The sequence below is a fragment of the Schistocerca nitens genome, chromosome 1 (genome assembly GCF_023898315.1).
Source record: "Schistocerca nitens isolate TAMUIC-IGC-003100 chromosome 1, iqSchNite1.1, whole genome shotgun sequence".
Classification (NCBI taxonomy): domain Eukaryota; kingdom Metazoa; phylum Arthropoda; class Insecta; order Orthoptera; family Acrididae; genus Schistocerca; species Schistocerca nitens.
Window position 1 is genome coordinate 509,729,442 of NC_064614.1, and position 16,027 is coordinate 509,745,468.

At 39.9% G+C, this 16,027-nt stretch overlaps 1 protein-coding gene across 8 annotated transcripts in view; it reads left to right on the forward strand.

Moving 5' to 3' along the window:
* The window catches only part of LOC126253109 (putative thiamine transporter SLC35F3), a 708,458-nt gene that overhangs the window by 674,597 nt on the left and 17,834 nt on the right, over nucleotides 1-16,027 (forward strand). For 4 of the 8 annotated variants that reach the window (XM_049954222.1, XM_049954231.1, XM_049954240.1 and 1 more), the window contains one exon: nucleotides 5,180-5,263. The exons of the other annotated variants lie outside the window; for them this stretch is intronic. In XM_049954222.1, the coding sequence (XP_049810179.1) occupies nucleotides 5,180-5,263 (84 nt within the window). The remainder of the gene's footprint in view (nucleotides 1-5,179; nucleotides 5,264-16,027) is intronic. 8 annotated transcript variants of the gene reach the window in all.

A 16,027-nucleotide genomic window follows, 5' to 3' on the forward strand; every position in this document is an offset into this window, starting at 1 on the left:
TTACTGTAATTCAAATGTCTTGGGGTTGGGTTGTTTGGGGGAGGAGACCAAACAGCGAGGTCATCGGTCTCATCGGATTAGGGAAGGATGGGGAAGGAAGTCGGCCGTCCCCTTTCAAAGGAACCATCCCGGCATTTGCCTGGTGCGATTTAGGTAAATCATGGAAAACCTAAATCAGGATGGTCAGACGTGGGATTGAACCGAATGCGAGTCCAGTGTGCTAGCCACTGCGCCACCTCGCTCGGTTTTCAAATGTTTTGATTACATACTTTTTTCCCAACGTTTCACCATTAACATCCTATATGGTTAATGTCTGTGTTTGTAAATCAGAGTGAACACACAACCACCAAATGAGTTACACACTCAAGCCATAGGAGCATATAATGAAAGAGATGAATATAGGCTGAAAGGATGCTTAGTTTGATCCAAATCTTGAACAAAAGAATTTTTTGGAAGTTCATCTGGTGGGAAAGGTTATTAAATTCATCAATGAGCTGTTACCGACTGCACATTGGTGACAGTGATAAGCAGCTTACAAGTATATCCCATAGTGGATGTCTTTGGGGATATTTGCTTTACAACCTTTCCCTATCTTCAAGGAGTCAGACAAAGGTCAGTTATTCCTAAACTTGAGGTTATTCAGGGATGACCCAAATTACTGTCATCAGGCTTTATACTGCAGTTTTCTGAATGCTTCAGTGAATGATCGATGGAAAGACTTATACTGATTAAAATACAAGGCGTGTTTTTTAAGTAAGTACCGTTTTGAAATTAAAAAAAGACGTGCTAAGATATCTCAATAATTTTATTTTTACATGAAAGCCTGTACCTTAATCTATGCACTGACGCCATTACAGTCTGATTCTTCCTTGTTTACATTGTGTATTGAGTGTTTAAGATGCCTCCAATAATCGTGAGTCCCGCCGACTGTGAAGTACGGGCTGTTATAAGATTTTTTAGTGCTAAAGGCCTAAAAGCGATCGATATTCATCATGAGATCTGTGCAGTTTATGGAGAAAACATTATGAGTGATGGAATGGTAGGAGAGTGGGTGAGAGCATTTAAAGGTGGCTGCAACGGAGTGGGCGTCCTTCGGTCTTTAATGAAAGCTTGGTGCTGGAAGTGGACAATAAGGAGAGAGGAAACAGATGTTTTACAATTTCCTCCTTGCGGGATGACTTTCCTAATGTTTCTCATAGTGTTTTGTATGGCATTGTGACCGAGCACTTGAATTACTGAAAATTGTGCGCACGTTGGATACCGAAAATGTTGACGGATGTGCACAAAATCAAACATTTAGACAGTGCATTGACTTTCCTTGAGTGGTACCACAACAATGCTGATGATTTCTTAAGCCAAATTGTTACGGGCGATGAAACATGGGTGGCCTACGTCACACCAGAATCAAAGCAACAATACATGGAAGTTGTGCAAGGGCATTGTTTTGCTGCAAGACAATGCCCGTTCACATGTGGCGAATCAGACCAGAGATCTCATCACATCTTTTCGATGGGAAACTCTAGGTCATCCTCTGTACAGCCCCGATCTTGCGCCCAGTGACTACCATCTGTTCCTGCACTTGAAGAAACACCTGGGCGGTCAGCATCTTCAAGATGATGCTGAAGTCGAAACAGTGGTGATGCAGTGGTTAACAAGTTAGGTGACAGACTTCTGTGAGGAGAGTATTCAGAAACTGGTACATCATTATGATAAGTGCCACAGTATTGATGGAAATTATGTATAAAAGTAGATTAAGGTACAGAATTTCATGTAAAAATAAAATTATTGAAATATCTTAGCACATCTTTTTTTTTTTAATTTCAGAATGGTACTTACTTAAAAAATGTGCCTCATAATTCAGAAACAAGTAACTCTGGAATTAAAGGCTGCTGCCAGCAGAAATAAATCAAATGTGAAATAAATTAAATAGTGATAAATTACTTAACAAACCTCTGATGGGCAGTAGAAAATTTCAATAGAAGTGAAAAATAGAAGTGAAGGGAAAAAACAGTAGAGTTAGGACAGATTTAGGAGTTCATTGTTAATGTATTATGTCAACTTAACTGGGATGGCTTAAGGAGGTACATAAAAACTAAAAGTTACAGAATAATTATTATCTGTGAAGTATGATAGTAGATGAAATTTTCATACACTGAACAAAACCTAAAATTTTAGTCTTTTTAGCTCATGGGATTTTATTGAATGTCTTTCAATTCAGAGATGTTTGTTACTGATTTTTGTTACTTTTGTGGTTGTTGATTTCACGCACCAAAGACCATATATTTTGCAAATTAAACTGTAAGATGTCTAACAATTTTAGCCCATTTTCTTGACTACATTTAATTCGTGTACAATAGAGGCAGTGAAGGAGATAAAGGGCTATCTCAATGTGAAAGCTGTTTATTACAAACAGAAAATCAACATTATATGATTTGCTGAAGATGTAGCAGTGGTTGCTGAAAGTGAACAGAACTAGGTCAGGTGGATTAAGCAATGGAACATGTGATAGCTGATAGCTGTAATGTATGAATCAACAAAAAGAAAACTAAGATAATAGTCCACATAGTGGGTGAACATGCTTGATGCTTAAATGCTAAACTACTACAAGAGACTTTTGAAGATGTGGACGACTTTCACTCTTTCAGAAGTATAACTGATAAAGAAGGATATGTTGGCACAGACTACACAGAGTAGAAGGGATTTCTGCAAAAATAAACAGCTTCTCATGTCCAAAAATGTAAACACAGAGACCAGAGAAAGATTAGTGAAAAGCTATGTTTGGAGCACAGCCCTGTTTATGTATGAAATATGAACTACCAGGAAGATAGAAATGAACTGATTAAAGCCCTCTAAGATGTGGTTTTATGGGAGACTGTTGGATTGATATTGAAAGAAAATAATTACAATTCAGTTATATAATAAGGAAAAGTCACGTGAGAGAACAGTAAACTTAAAAGGAGACAGAATTGCTGGGTATTGTTTAATTTACGGAAGTGAAATTCTAAGTCCAGTAGACCCTCAACTATCCAGCCTGATGTGGCAGAAGGCCAAGCTTGATAGGCTGGAGTTCCATAAATTTTCTATGCCAACCACAGCCATACCATACAAAACATCCTTTTTTTATATACCAAAACCCATTTTATTAAAATGTTCTGACTACTTATATAATAAATTCTAGTTATAAGTGTTTGTTATGCACTTACCATACCCTTCAAAAATTATTATAGGAAACATAAAATGGTCTGCAGTGTAAAGTATGAATGTTTGATTACACACGTGATAAGCCAGGCCTAAAAAGGAGATGAAATTTACAAGTCTGAGGTTTTGAAAAAATCTGTAACAGATGACTGTTTCCCTCATTTAGCCCTCTTCCATGCTGCAATATCCCTCCACTTATGCAAATAGATGATTTCAGCTGATGTTGCTTCCTCCCACTCATGAATGTACTGCAGTGCTGCCTCAGTCATCCTAAGCCCTTCTGAATGTGGGATGAGATTTCTCGTACCATCGAAGTTTGCCTATTCCTTTTGTTTTACTTCGCCCAGTGTCATCAATTCCACAGTATTGTTGCTAGTGAGTCCATCAATTTCATCATTTGCCACCCATTCTGTGACGTCCTGTGCATCAACAACTCACAGCCCAGTGCATTTTTGATCAATGAAACGACATCATTTCCATCTTTGACTTCAGTTTCCCACATGGATTCACGTTAAAATTCCTACATTTGTGATCTAAAAGAATTTTGCAAGACCTTTCAAGTGTTATGTTTGGAATCTCTTCCCACATTTTGGCCAACCACTTTATGGCATCTAGAAGTCAATTGTCCTCAAAATGGTTGCACAGTCCTCATTTTTATCAATCATAGGTATCAACAAACTGAGAAAACAGTTGTGATACTTCTTCTTATAGTGTTTTAAGGATGCCTGGGTTCATTGGCTGACAAGAGTGGTCACATTTGGTGATAAAAATCACGCTTAGATATATCCGTGTGTGAGTTCATCACCGGCAGGATGCGAAGGCACATCATCAAGGAACAACAGAGTTTTCCTCGGTAAATTGGTGTCTTTCAAATCTTTCTCTGCAGCTGGTACGAATTCAGTCTGGAATCAGGTTTTAAATATTTCTGAATTCATCCATGCTTTCATTTGATGAGTGTAATGTAGGAGCAGTGATTCCTGATTTTTTTAGGTTTTTGAAAGCTCTACATTTCTATGATTTTCCTATTTATGTAAGCCTAAACTTATGGTAGCCAGTTGTGCTACTGCAAGCCAGTACAGTATGTTGTTTCTTATTCTTCTTATATAAGGGTGTCACAGCTTCTGTTTCTGAAGCAAGTACTTTTAAAGGGAGCAATCTGTAATAAGAACCACTCTCATCACAACTGTACAACTGCTTGTTAGAAATTCGCTCCTAATGAATTAACTTCAAACAATTTTTTCCACCAATCCAACCATCCATCACTGGCAATAAGTTCTGAAACTTCTCCTTCTATTTGCTACTGAAATAGCAATGCTTTTTCCTGAAAACTCAGCCCAATAATAGGCAAACATTTTCCTCATAAATGTTCATGTCACAAGAATGAAGTTTCCTCAACTGTTTTATGCTCAGCTTTCAACATTGTCCTCCTTATTTTTGCTCCACTTCCTCTAGCTTGGGTGGCACACCACTTTTAAGTTTCCACTAATTTTTTCTTCCAATTTCCAACAACACATTTTCCTACCCCTAACTCCACAGCAATAGTTTTGACTGCTTCCCAAGAATCTAGTTGCATTACAGCATGTAATTTCTGATCCATAGTCACTACAAGTTTTTCGCATTTATCATCCATTTTGGATTCCTTAATTAAAACATAAAGGACAGCTTAAAGCAACAATTTAGCAATGCACCCACTTTGGATGTCTGATACGCAAATGAAGAAACAAAGAACAACAGGTTGCCAACAGAGCTGCTCTGGCCATGTGTTCATTGTCATTTGTGAGTGCTGGAAGAGGGCTCCCAAGTATCATTAGTTGAAAAGTGGTTCCAGTAATTTATTCAGTTTTAACAATAATACAGTATGTACCTTATAATTTTAACTCCAGAGGCACTAGAAGCATACACCAAAATATTCATGTATCTCTACTTCTAACCTAGGGCAACCTGTTCCAGCAAATTAAAACATTGCATCTTCATTCAACAGGTTGTACTATGTTCCTGAGTCCAACACAGTGTCAGGGGCTGTGGATCATCGAACTGAATGAAGTTAACAATCGGGACATCTACTGTACGTTCACATTAACATTTCTGTGTAATGTTTCAGGGCTGAATATGCTCATTTCCTGTTGTTAATGCACTGCCTTTACCTCTTGGACACTCACCACTTTACAGCATGGGGAATGCCTTGAAAATTTGTTAATGTTTTTATCTCATCTGCATACACTGCTCAAACTTCAAGATATTTATTTGTAAGCATTCATGAACCTAATACAGATATCATTTTTTTCATGTCATAAGCCTTCATTTCATATGTTTTGTGCTACAAAAATCCTTAAAACTGAGCATGTGTTGCATACAACTTGACACATAGTAAAACTATGGTATTTTAAGTGAACGTTTCTAAAACAATAATAAGTAATTTCCTCTCTTTCTTGTATTGTCAGTCTCTCATTAAGAGAATCATACTATCGTCAGTATATATTGCTACGAATCTTTTCTCATTTGACTATACGGTGACTATTAAAATTGTAAGTTATTGACCTCCTTTAAAATAACTTGTTTTTTTCCTCACCAGTCTGAGGTATTTATTCTTTTGTATCACTATGGGTCCTCTTGTATGCTGTTGACTCAGCTACTTCTGCCTGTAGGTCCTGTAAGCACCAATAGATAATTCTGGTGGAACAGTCTGATTCTTGTATCATCAGTCTCTCATTTCTGAACAATACTAAAACACAGTAGACATACTCACTTACGGTATAATGAAGCTGTCCACTGTAAAAGTCATTCAATTACAATATAACATGGTTGTGTCCCAGAACTTTTTCATGACAGCTTATTACCTTGATATTATCTTTAAAGAAATAACAAATGATTATGGTACCTATTACAGGCAACAAGAGAAATACTCTTGAGTCTAATCCATTAGTCATACTCCATCGTTTATCTCCTATAGACTCTCACTTCCCTATTACTCTTCAGTTAAATCATCATTGCCAAAACAGATAAGAAATTGAACAGGGTACACAGGGTGTCTAGCAGTAAAAGAGAAGGTGAAATATATGGCCCCTCCTGACTTTTAACAATTTACTTAGTGTGCAGAACTTGCCATAACTTCTCACAGAGATATCTGCGTGAAGGACTTATTGAATGGAAGTCATTCTTTTACTTATTCACTGTGTTCTGCAGAATCTGAAATGAAGGAAACTTTCAAGGATCTGGAATGGTCAAGCTCTAGAGTGTGGCAGCTGTTAGAAACCACACTGATAGCTAACTACTGTTAAACTGCTGGAAATTATTTGTGCTTACTCAGGCTAAATTTCACAGAGTTAATTAGCAGTAAAGCTTCTACTTAGAAAATTATTGCTGCCTCCTCAGTAAGCTTATCTCCTACTGCTAGCTAAACACCTATATGATGCCACTGATGTTTGTCAAAGAACAATAATAATAATAAGAATAGAGTCCTGACTAAAATGATTGCTATTTGTCTTGCATGCAACAGGATTCTTAAATCCTTGAATTTAGATAATCAGGCTTGTAGAAGTGGCTATTAGTTTCTTTTTTCTTAAATTTTCTTTGAAATTTATATAATTTCTCAGTTTCTTACTCTGTGTCAAAATGGGAACTTGTGAGAGACTTTTGGACCATGGTATAGAACTATACTTGGAATTTTGGACAAGAAATATTCTTGTGTCTTGTATTGTGGTTGTGTATATCTCAGTTCAACTGAAAATGATTTTAACAGTTATCTGCAATTGTTATTATAAGATTTAGTATTTCATTAAAGATTTAGTATTTCATTTCACTTTACGTTCCATGCCTCAGAAGATAATGCCATAAGGAAACAAGGTACAAAATATGAAAAGTAAGCTGGCATTTTTTTTCTTCAATGGCAGATCCTTCTAACTGAAAAAAAAAAGATGCTGACATTTGCTTTGTCATTAGTTAATCTACAGGTTGCATCCCTTAAAAACTTGTTGCCCAAACAGATTCCAAAGAATTCTACATATAGAGAGTGTCATTTTGTGTATGATTGTTATTGTCTATTTGTTTTTTTTTTAAAAAAAAACATCAATTTTTGTATGTCTACAGAGAGGTATCCTATTCACTATCACAAAAGCAGGAGCTCCAACTTCTTGCTTTTGTCGATGTCAAGGTGCCCCTTACCAGTAATATGTTTATTGAAATGATGCAATAACTGAATGTGATGTTAATGTGGTGTTCCCACACTGCATTCATGGCAAGGTTCAGATGCTGATATTTTTAGCTGCTTTCCTCTGTCCTTGATTCTCAAAATAAAATTTTGCGTGGTATAATTTTATTATTTATTTGTCTTTCTCACACTTGTAATAATGTAAAATCAATGACTGAGACACAGAAAAGAGAACACCCCTACAATTCCCTCATTATGGATTATGTGATCAAGTCTTAGAACTATAAAGCTGGAGAGAGAAACAAGTCCTGGTAGGTGCTTGGCTGGAACCATGTCTCCAGTAGAAGAATTTTCAGGTGTGCATCGGGTAGAAGAGGTTGTAGACCTCATCAAAATTAGCTGTTAGTGACAACACATTGCCCTGAGAGACAAGTGGCTAAGAGGTATGTTCCATAGTGGCCGCTGGTAGGAAGGTCTGTGCTCCCGGTAGTACCTGCCTCCCAGAAGTTGAACAATGACTAATGTTCATATACTATGTTTGGTTAAGGAGTGACCAAATTTACAGTCATTTAGGCTGTGTACTATGATTGTCTGCAGTCTTTTGTGAATGACAAACTAGCTAAAAGGAAGTATCCCAAATATCAGGCAGTTCAGTGACAAGGCGTCATTGTCAACATGGCATAAAAGATATGCTTTTCCGAATGCTTCTACCTGTCTTAAATTAACAATGGGCAAAAAAAAAAAATCAAATTGTAAATGCTTATTTATTCAAGGAGAATATACAGGATAGTAAAATGAGCAATAATTCACCAATGATACACAAAAATAACAAATTTATTTATTTCCTGAAAATATTCTCACAATACTATAAATCTAATTTTCATAATGATGTGCTTCTGGGTGTTCAAATGACTTTTTGATTCAATTTTTGTGTCCAACATTTCAATAACCAACCCAGTCATCATGCTGTGACCCACAATGTCATGCATTTAGTTGGAGTCCAGGTAGTGAGTACATAAAACAATACAGTGCACACCAACTGAAAAGAAGCTGTCTGGATTGGTCTTTGGAATATTTTGAACAAAAATTGAATCAACAGCTTGATTGAATGCCTGAAAGCTCGCCGTTATCCACATAAACCAATCTGAGAGAGATCTAGTTTTCCTTTACAACAGGTCAGAAACAATTATAGTGGAGTCTGAGAGAAAGTGTGGCAAATATCGTATCTTGTACCAAGAAGAGAGAGCTCTATTTAATGCAGAAATCCAGCTCAAATGAAGAATTACATGGCACTACAAGCACTATTACAAAAATCTTGACCATGTCTTTAACAAGGTAAAAATATATACTATGTACAAAAATCTTGAAATATCAAGAACAAAGCAAAAGCAATTTAAAGCACTACTATGCATGAAACAAATAAACTCAGTAAGGTGAATAATATTCAACTCCCTGAAGATAGTAGGTGTGTGATAGATGATATTGACTTCAAATCACTGTCTACTAAAGTCAATGAATTTTTCCCAACAGTAGCTGAATAGACAGGGGCAACAAACAGACCATTAACAGCATATCCTTTAGACTTGCTTAGACAGGCAGTGCATACTTCTCCACCAGACATCATTTCCAAATTATCTGTTGGAGAGACTACACAACTCATTAAGTCACTGAAGATCAATAACTCTTCTGGCCACAATGGTATTTCAGCCAAAGTCCCAAACTGGCCACAATGGTATTTCAGCCAAAGTCCCAAACTCTTGTACTGACTTGGTACTGATGGCACACTTTTACTTGGTCCTTGAGTGAGGATGCTGGAAGCAGAAGCTCATGATTGTCTCATAGCACACTGGCTCCTTCTCCCAGAGCAGGCAACTTATAAGTTGTAAAAGACACAAACTTATAACAGATTAATATGTCATAAAAGTGACATGAAAGTTGATGGTGAGAACCAGATACAGCTCCTTCACTGATTTTTATAAATATTATTAATAATCACTATGGAAAACATGACATATGAATCAGCACTAGAATAACAATGGCTTTAGTGCATAATATTGTTACATCACTAAGGTTGTCAAAAAAGGTAAACATTCCAGAGCAGCACAAAATCAGCTGACTTCCATCGATCACAAACAGGTCAACATTAAGTGTGCAAACAGCAGTGACCTCTTTAGTTACCTTAAAAGATTGTTCCTGAAATACTGAAATAACACTGTAGTAACTCCCATTTATATAGTGGAGATAAGCAAGTTTTGCTAGGTGTTGTTTGTGTTTTTTCCTACCTAAGTCCTTCAGTTCTTCAGTTGTGCCAAGGATGATGGAGTCATCTATACTACTTTATAAAGACAAGTCGTAGTGTAACATTGTTACCAAAATTTTGAAAAGCTACTGGTTAATTTACATCAGATTTTTACACATTACTCTAATAAACATTTGGGTGGACAGAAATCTTTGAAAGTCCTTGACCAATTTACTTCAAAATTTTCACTTGTTACTCTGATAAACATTTGGATTGACATAGACTACATAAATATCTACAGAGGGATGCAGAAAAATGTAGACACTCTTTAATACTTAATATCTTTGGAAGAAGATGACATATCATTGCAATTTTGCATGGTAGCAAAGTCCATTGTTTTCTCAACAGATCTTGGTGCATTTTCCAGCAGATGACAGTGCATCAATGAATGAAGTAAGACGGTCATTTGAGTAATGCAAGGTCATGCTGAAGTGGTACTGGAAGTACGAAACCATGGTGGAGATAAATGGCAATGGTGTAATGTTTATGGAACTCAAGTTTGGGATAAATTTGAAGCTGTCAGTACTGACCAGGATGTGCATAAAGAAAGGTCTGGCTGACCAAAAATATCAACAAGTCCAGCTCCCAGTGCTGCTGTGTTTCAACATTTTATTAGGTCACCTCAAAAATCTGGGAAGCAGCGTGCAGATGAAAGTGGGGTAAGCCAACGAAGTGTAGGATGAATTCTGAAGGCTGTAAAATGGAAAGCCTATATTCCAAGGTCACTGCATGCTATGAACAAAGGATGGAGTATTGCGAGGCATGCTTCACAAGGATGAATGGTTTGCAGGAGGCACAATTCAAACTGAACGACACTGTAAACTGCCACAACTGCATGTACCGGGCTCATGAAAATCCTCACATTCATGTGGAAAAACATGTTAATCTACTGGGTGTTAATGTGTCATGTGGTCTGTCATTGAGCAATTTGATTGGCCCACACTTCTTTGAAAGTACTGTAACTATTGAGCTGTATCTTCATATTCTGCAAACATCAATTTTACCTGCCATCCAAGAGGTATTGGAAAATGGAAGATTTTACCTACAACAAGATGGCATTCTACCTCACTACCACAGAGATGTTAGAGCCTACTTGGATGAAACTCTGCCTGGACAATGGATAGGTCGAAAAGGAGCTGTTGAATACCCACCACAGTCTCCAGACCTTACATCTCTTGACTTCTACCTATAGGAGACCTTGAAAAATAAAGTTTGTTGACAGATGGCAGCTACACTTAATAATGAGAAACCATCATGGCATCCAGTAATGGTATGTCATTTTGTTCCATTAATATTGACTATCAAAAAGTGTCTACATTTTTCTGGACCCCTCTATATACCTATACTACTAGATAAAGACAAGCCATTGCTTAATGTTATTAGCAAATACCTCCAAAGGTTGTTGACCAATTTACTTAATATTTTTAAAGAATACTCTAATAAACATTTTGACAGACATAGGCTACACATTTTTAATGTGTATGGTATGTAAGTATATGTATGCTATGTATACTATATAAAGAGGAAATGTTATTAGCAAAAATCTCGAAAAGTTCTTGATCGGTTTACTTCAAATTTTTACATGGTACTCTAATAAACAATTGAACTGATGTAGGATATATATATATATATAAAAATAGAGGGAAACATTCCACGTAGGAAAAATATATCAAAAAACAAAGATGATGTGACTTACCAAATGAAAGTGCTGGCAGGTCGACAGACACACAAACAAACACAAACATACACACAAAATTCAAGCTTTCGCAACAAACTGTTGCCTCATCAGGAAAGAGGGAAGGAGAGGGAAAGACGAAAGGATGTGGGTTTTAAGGGCGAGGGTAAGGAGTCATTCCAATCCCGGGAGTGGAAAGACTTACCTTAGGGGGAAAAAAGGACGGGTATACACTCGCACACACACATATATCCTGTCGACCTGCCAGCACTTTCATTTGGTAAGTCACATCATCTTTGTTTTTATATATATATATATTTGTGACTTACCAAATGAAAGTGCTGGCAGGTCGACAGACACACAAACATACACACAGAATTCAAGCTTTCGCAACAAACTGTTGCCTCATCGAAATTTTCCCAAATTTCTCCGGCCTTTAACGTGTTTTAGCGGCAACACAACCACCTAACCTTTATGCACATCGCTGTCTACCAACCCAAGTTCACCACAGGATCAACTTAACCAACACTTTTTCGCCTTTTTCCATACCAGATCTCCAGTTGCTTTCTAGTTCACCTTTATCTCTCCCCATATATTTTTATCTTTCATTTTCATTTCAACCTCATGTTACACTTTCCACCTTCTAATACCATGTCACCCTCACAACACCCCCACAACGACCCCATTAAGTTTTATTTACATTCCCTCCGCAAACATGCCTTCACCCTAACCAGATTACGCTCGCATATTTTATTTTCTCAGGCTTGTCTGACATTTGGCACAACCCCCAAAGGCCTCACACTTAAAGTTCCCATCTCTGGCTGCAACCCTTCTTTCCATCAGTCCCTATACCAGTTCCCAACTGAACAATCCATTGCCCTCACCCACCTAATCCTTCACCTACACATCAACTCAGCCAATGAACACACCCGTCAACTCCTATCCTTAATAAAAGTCCTCAATCTTTCCTCTCCCACATCCACACCGGCTATTCAGAGCATCCTCCTACAGGCCAAACGCAAATTAGAACAGCATGCCACCCTTCACCTCAAAAAACTATCCAATCTCCTGGTTTCCCACCTCCGGAAAGGCAACTCACTCACCCTTCACAACCTTTCCAGCAAACCTCAACCACCTCTCATTGCACACAAACCCAGTCTCTCCCATCTACTCAATCTCCCACTTCCAGCTCCACTCCCTCCAAAACCTCAAAATTCCAATCAACACAATCTGGTACCACAACACCCTAATTCAGTAGTTAACCTTTCCTCCAAACCTCTCTCCCAACCCGAAACCTCTGTCCTATCCAAAGGCCTCACCTTCAGCCCCACTCCCAGATTCAACCAAACAGCCCTCGTCAAAGATTTACTGTCCTACACTCGTACTCTCTGCTGGAAGTATCACTTTGCCACGAAGAAAAATGCTCCTAATCCTACCCCTAATGATCCAACTCCCCAAGACACTATCCAAATAGAACCCTGCCTGGAACAGTTCCGTCCTCCGTCACAGTGGGACCCACCTCCTCTTCCTCAAAATCACCCTCTCCAAACCTTCCAGGAATTTCTGATTTCCAGCCTTGCCTCTCAATCCTTCTTAAAAAACCTTAATCCTACTCCCAACATCACCACTGCTGAAGCCCAGGCTATCCGTGATCTGAAGGCTGACCGGTCCATCGTCATTCTTCCGGCGGACAAGGGTTCCACGACCGTGGTACTTGATCGTCGGGAGTATGTGGCTGAGGGACTGCGTCAGCTTTCAGACAACACCACATACAAAGTTTGCCAAGGTAATCCCATTCCTGATGTCCAGGCAGAGCTTCAAGGAATCCTCAGAACCTTAGGCCCCCTACAAAACCTTTCACCTGACTCCATCAACCTCCTGACCCCACCGACACCCCGCACCCCTACCTTCTACCTTCTTCCTAAAATTCACAAACCCAATCACCCCGGCCGCCCCATTGTAGCTGGTTACCAAGCCCCCACAGAACGTATCTCTGCCTACGTAGATCAACACCTTCAACCCATTACATGCAGTCTCCCATCCTTCATCAAAGACACCAACCACTTTCTCGAACGCCTGGAATCCTTACCCAATCCGTTACCCCCAGAACCATCCTTGTAACCATTGATGCCAGTTCCTTATACACAAATATCCCGCACGTCCAGGGCCTCACTGCGATGTGGCACTTCCTTTCACGCCGATCACCTGCCACCATACCTAAAACCTCTTTCCTCATTACCTTAGCCAGCTTCATCCTGACCCACAACTTCTTCACTTTTGAAGACCAGACATACCAACAATTAAAGGGAACAGCCATGGGTACCAGGATGGCCCCTTCGTACGCCAACCTATTCATGGGTCGCTTAGAGGAAGCCTTCTTGGTTACCCAGGCCTGCCAACCCAAAGTTTGGTACAGATTTATTGATGACATCTTCATGATCTGGACTCACAGTGAAGAAGAACTCCAGAATTTCCTCTCCAACCTCAACTCCTTTGGTTCCATCAGATTCACCTGGTCCTACTCCAAATCCCACGCCACCTTCCTTGACGTTGACCTCCTGGAATCCTTACCCAATCCGTTACCCCCAGAACCATCCTTGTAACCATTGATGCCACTTCCTTATACACAAATATCCCGCACGTCCAGGGCCTCACTGCGATGGAGCACTTCCTTTCACGCCGATCACCTGCCACCCTACCTAAAACCTCTTTCCTCATTACCTTAACCAGCTTCATCCTGACCCACAACTTCTTCACTTTTGAAGACCAGACATACCAACAATTAAAGGGAACAGCCATGGGTACCAGGATGGCCCCTTCGTACGCCAACCTATTCATGGGTCGCTTAGAGGAAGCCTTCTTGGTTACCCAGGCCTGCCAACCCAAAGTTTGGTACAGATTTATTGATGACATCTTCATGATCTGGACTCACAGTGAAGAAGAACTCCAGAATTTCCTCTCCAACCTCAACTCCTTTGGTTCCATCAGATTCACCTGGTCCTACTCCAAATCCCATGCCACTTTCCTTGATGTTTACCTCCACCTGTCCAATGGCCAGCTTCACACGTCCGTCCACATCAAACCCACCAACAAGCAACAGTACCTCCATTACGACAGCTGCCACCCATTCCACATCAAACGGTCCCTTCCCTACAGCCTAGGTCTTCGTGGCAAACGAATCTGCTCCAGTCCAGAATCCCTGAAGCATTACACCAACAACCTGACAACAGCTTTCGCATCCCGCAACTACCCTCCCGACCTGGTACAGAAGCAAATAACCAGAGCCACTTCCTCATCCTCTCAAACCCAGAACCTCCCACAGAAGAACCACAAAAGTGCCCCACTTGTGACAGGATACTTTCCGGAACTGTATCAGATTCTGAATGTGGCTCTCCAGCAGGGATACGACTTCCTCAAATCCTGCCCTGAAATGAAATCCATCCTTCATGAAATCCTCCCCACTCCACCAAGAGTGTCTTTCCGCCGTCCACCTAACCTTCGTAACCTCTTAGTTCATCCCTATGAAATCCCCAAACCACCTTCCCTACCCTCTGGCTCCTACCCTTGTAACCGCCCCCGGTGGAAAACCTGTCCCATGCACCCTCCCACCACCACCTACTCCAGTCCTGTAATCCGGAAGGTGTACACGATCAAAGGCAGAGCCACGTGTGAAAGCACCCACGTGATCTACCAAATGACCTGCCTACACTGTGACGCATCCTATGTGGGAATGACCAGCAACAAACTGTCCATTCGCATGAATGGACACAGGCAGACAGTGTTTGTTGGTAATGAGGATCACCCTGTGGCTAAACATGCCTTGGTGCACGGCCAGCACATCTTAGCACAGTGTTACACCGTCCGGGTTATCTGGATACTTCACACAAACACCAACCTATCCGAACTCCGGAGATGGGAACTTGCTCTTCAATATATCCTCTCTTCCCGTTATCCACCAGGCCTCAATCTCCACTAATTTCAAGTTGCCGCCACTCATACCTCACCTGTCATTCAACATCTTTGCCTCTGCACTTCTGCCTCGACTGACATCTCTGCCCAAACTCTGTCTTTAAATATGTCTGCTTGTGTCTGTATATGTGTGGATAGATATGTGTGTGTGTGTGTGTGTGTGCCCGAGTGTATACCCGTCCTTTTTTCCCCCTAAGGTAAGTCTTTCCGCTCCCGGGATTGGAATGACTCCTTACCCTCTCCCTAAAACCCACATCCTTTCGTCTTTCCCTCTCCTTCCCTCTTTCCTGATGAGGCAACAGTTTGTTGCAAAAGCTTGAATTCTGTGTGTTTGTTTGTGTGTCTGTCGACCTGCCAGCACTTCCATTTGGTAAGTCACATCATCTTTGTTTTTAGATATATTTTTCCTACGTGGAATGTTTCCCTCTATTATATCCAAAAACAAAGATGATGTGACTTACCAAATGAAAGTGCTGGCAGGTCGACAGACACACAAACAAACACAAACATACACACAAAATTCAAGCTTTCGCAACAAACTGTTGCCTCATCAGGAAAGAGGGAAGGAGAGGGAAAGACGAAAGGATGTGGGTTTTAAGGGAGAGGGTAAGGAGTCATTCCAATCCCGGGAGCGGAAAGACTTACCTTAGGGGGAAAAAAGGACGGGTATACACTCGCACACACACACATATCCATCCACACATATACAGACACAAGCAGACATGTCTGCTTGTGTCTG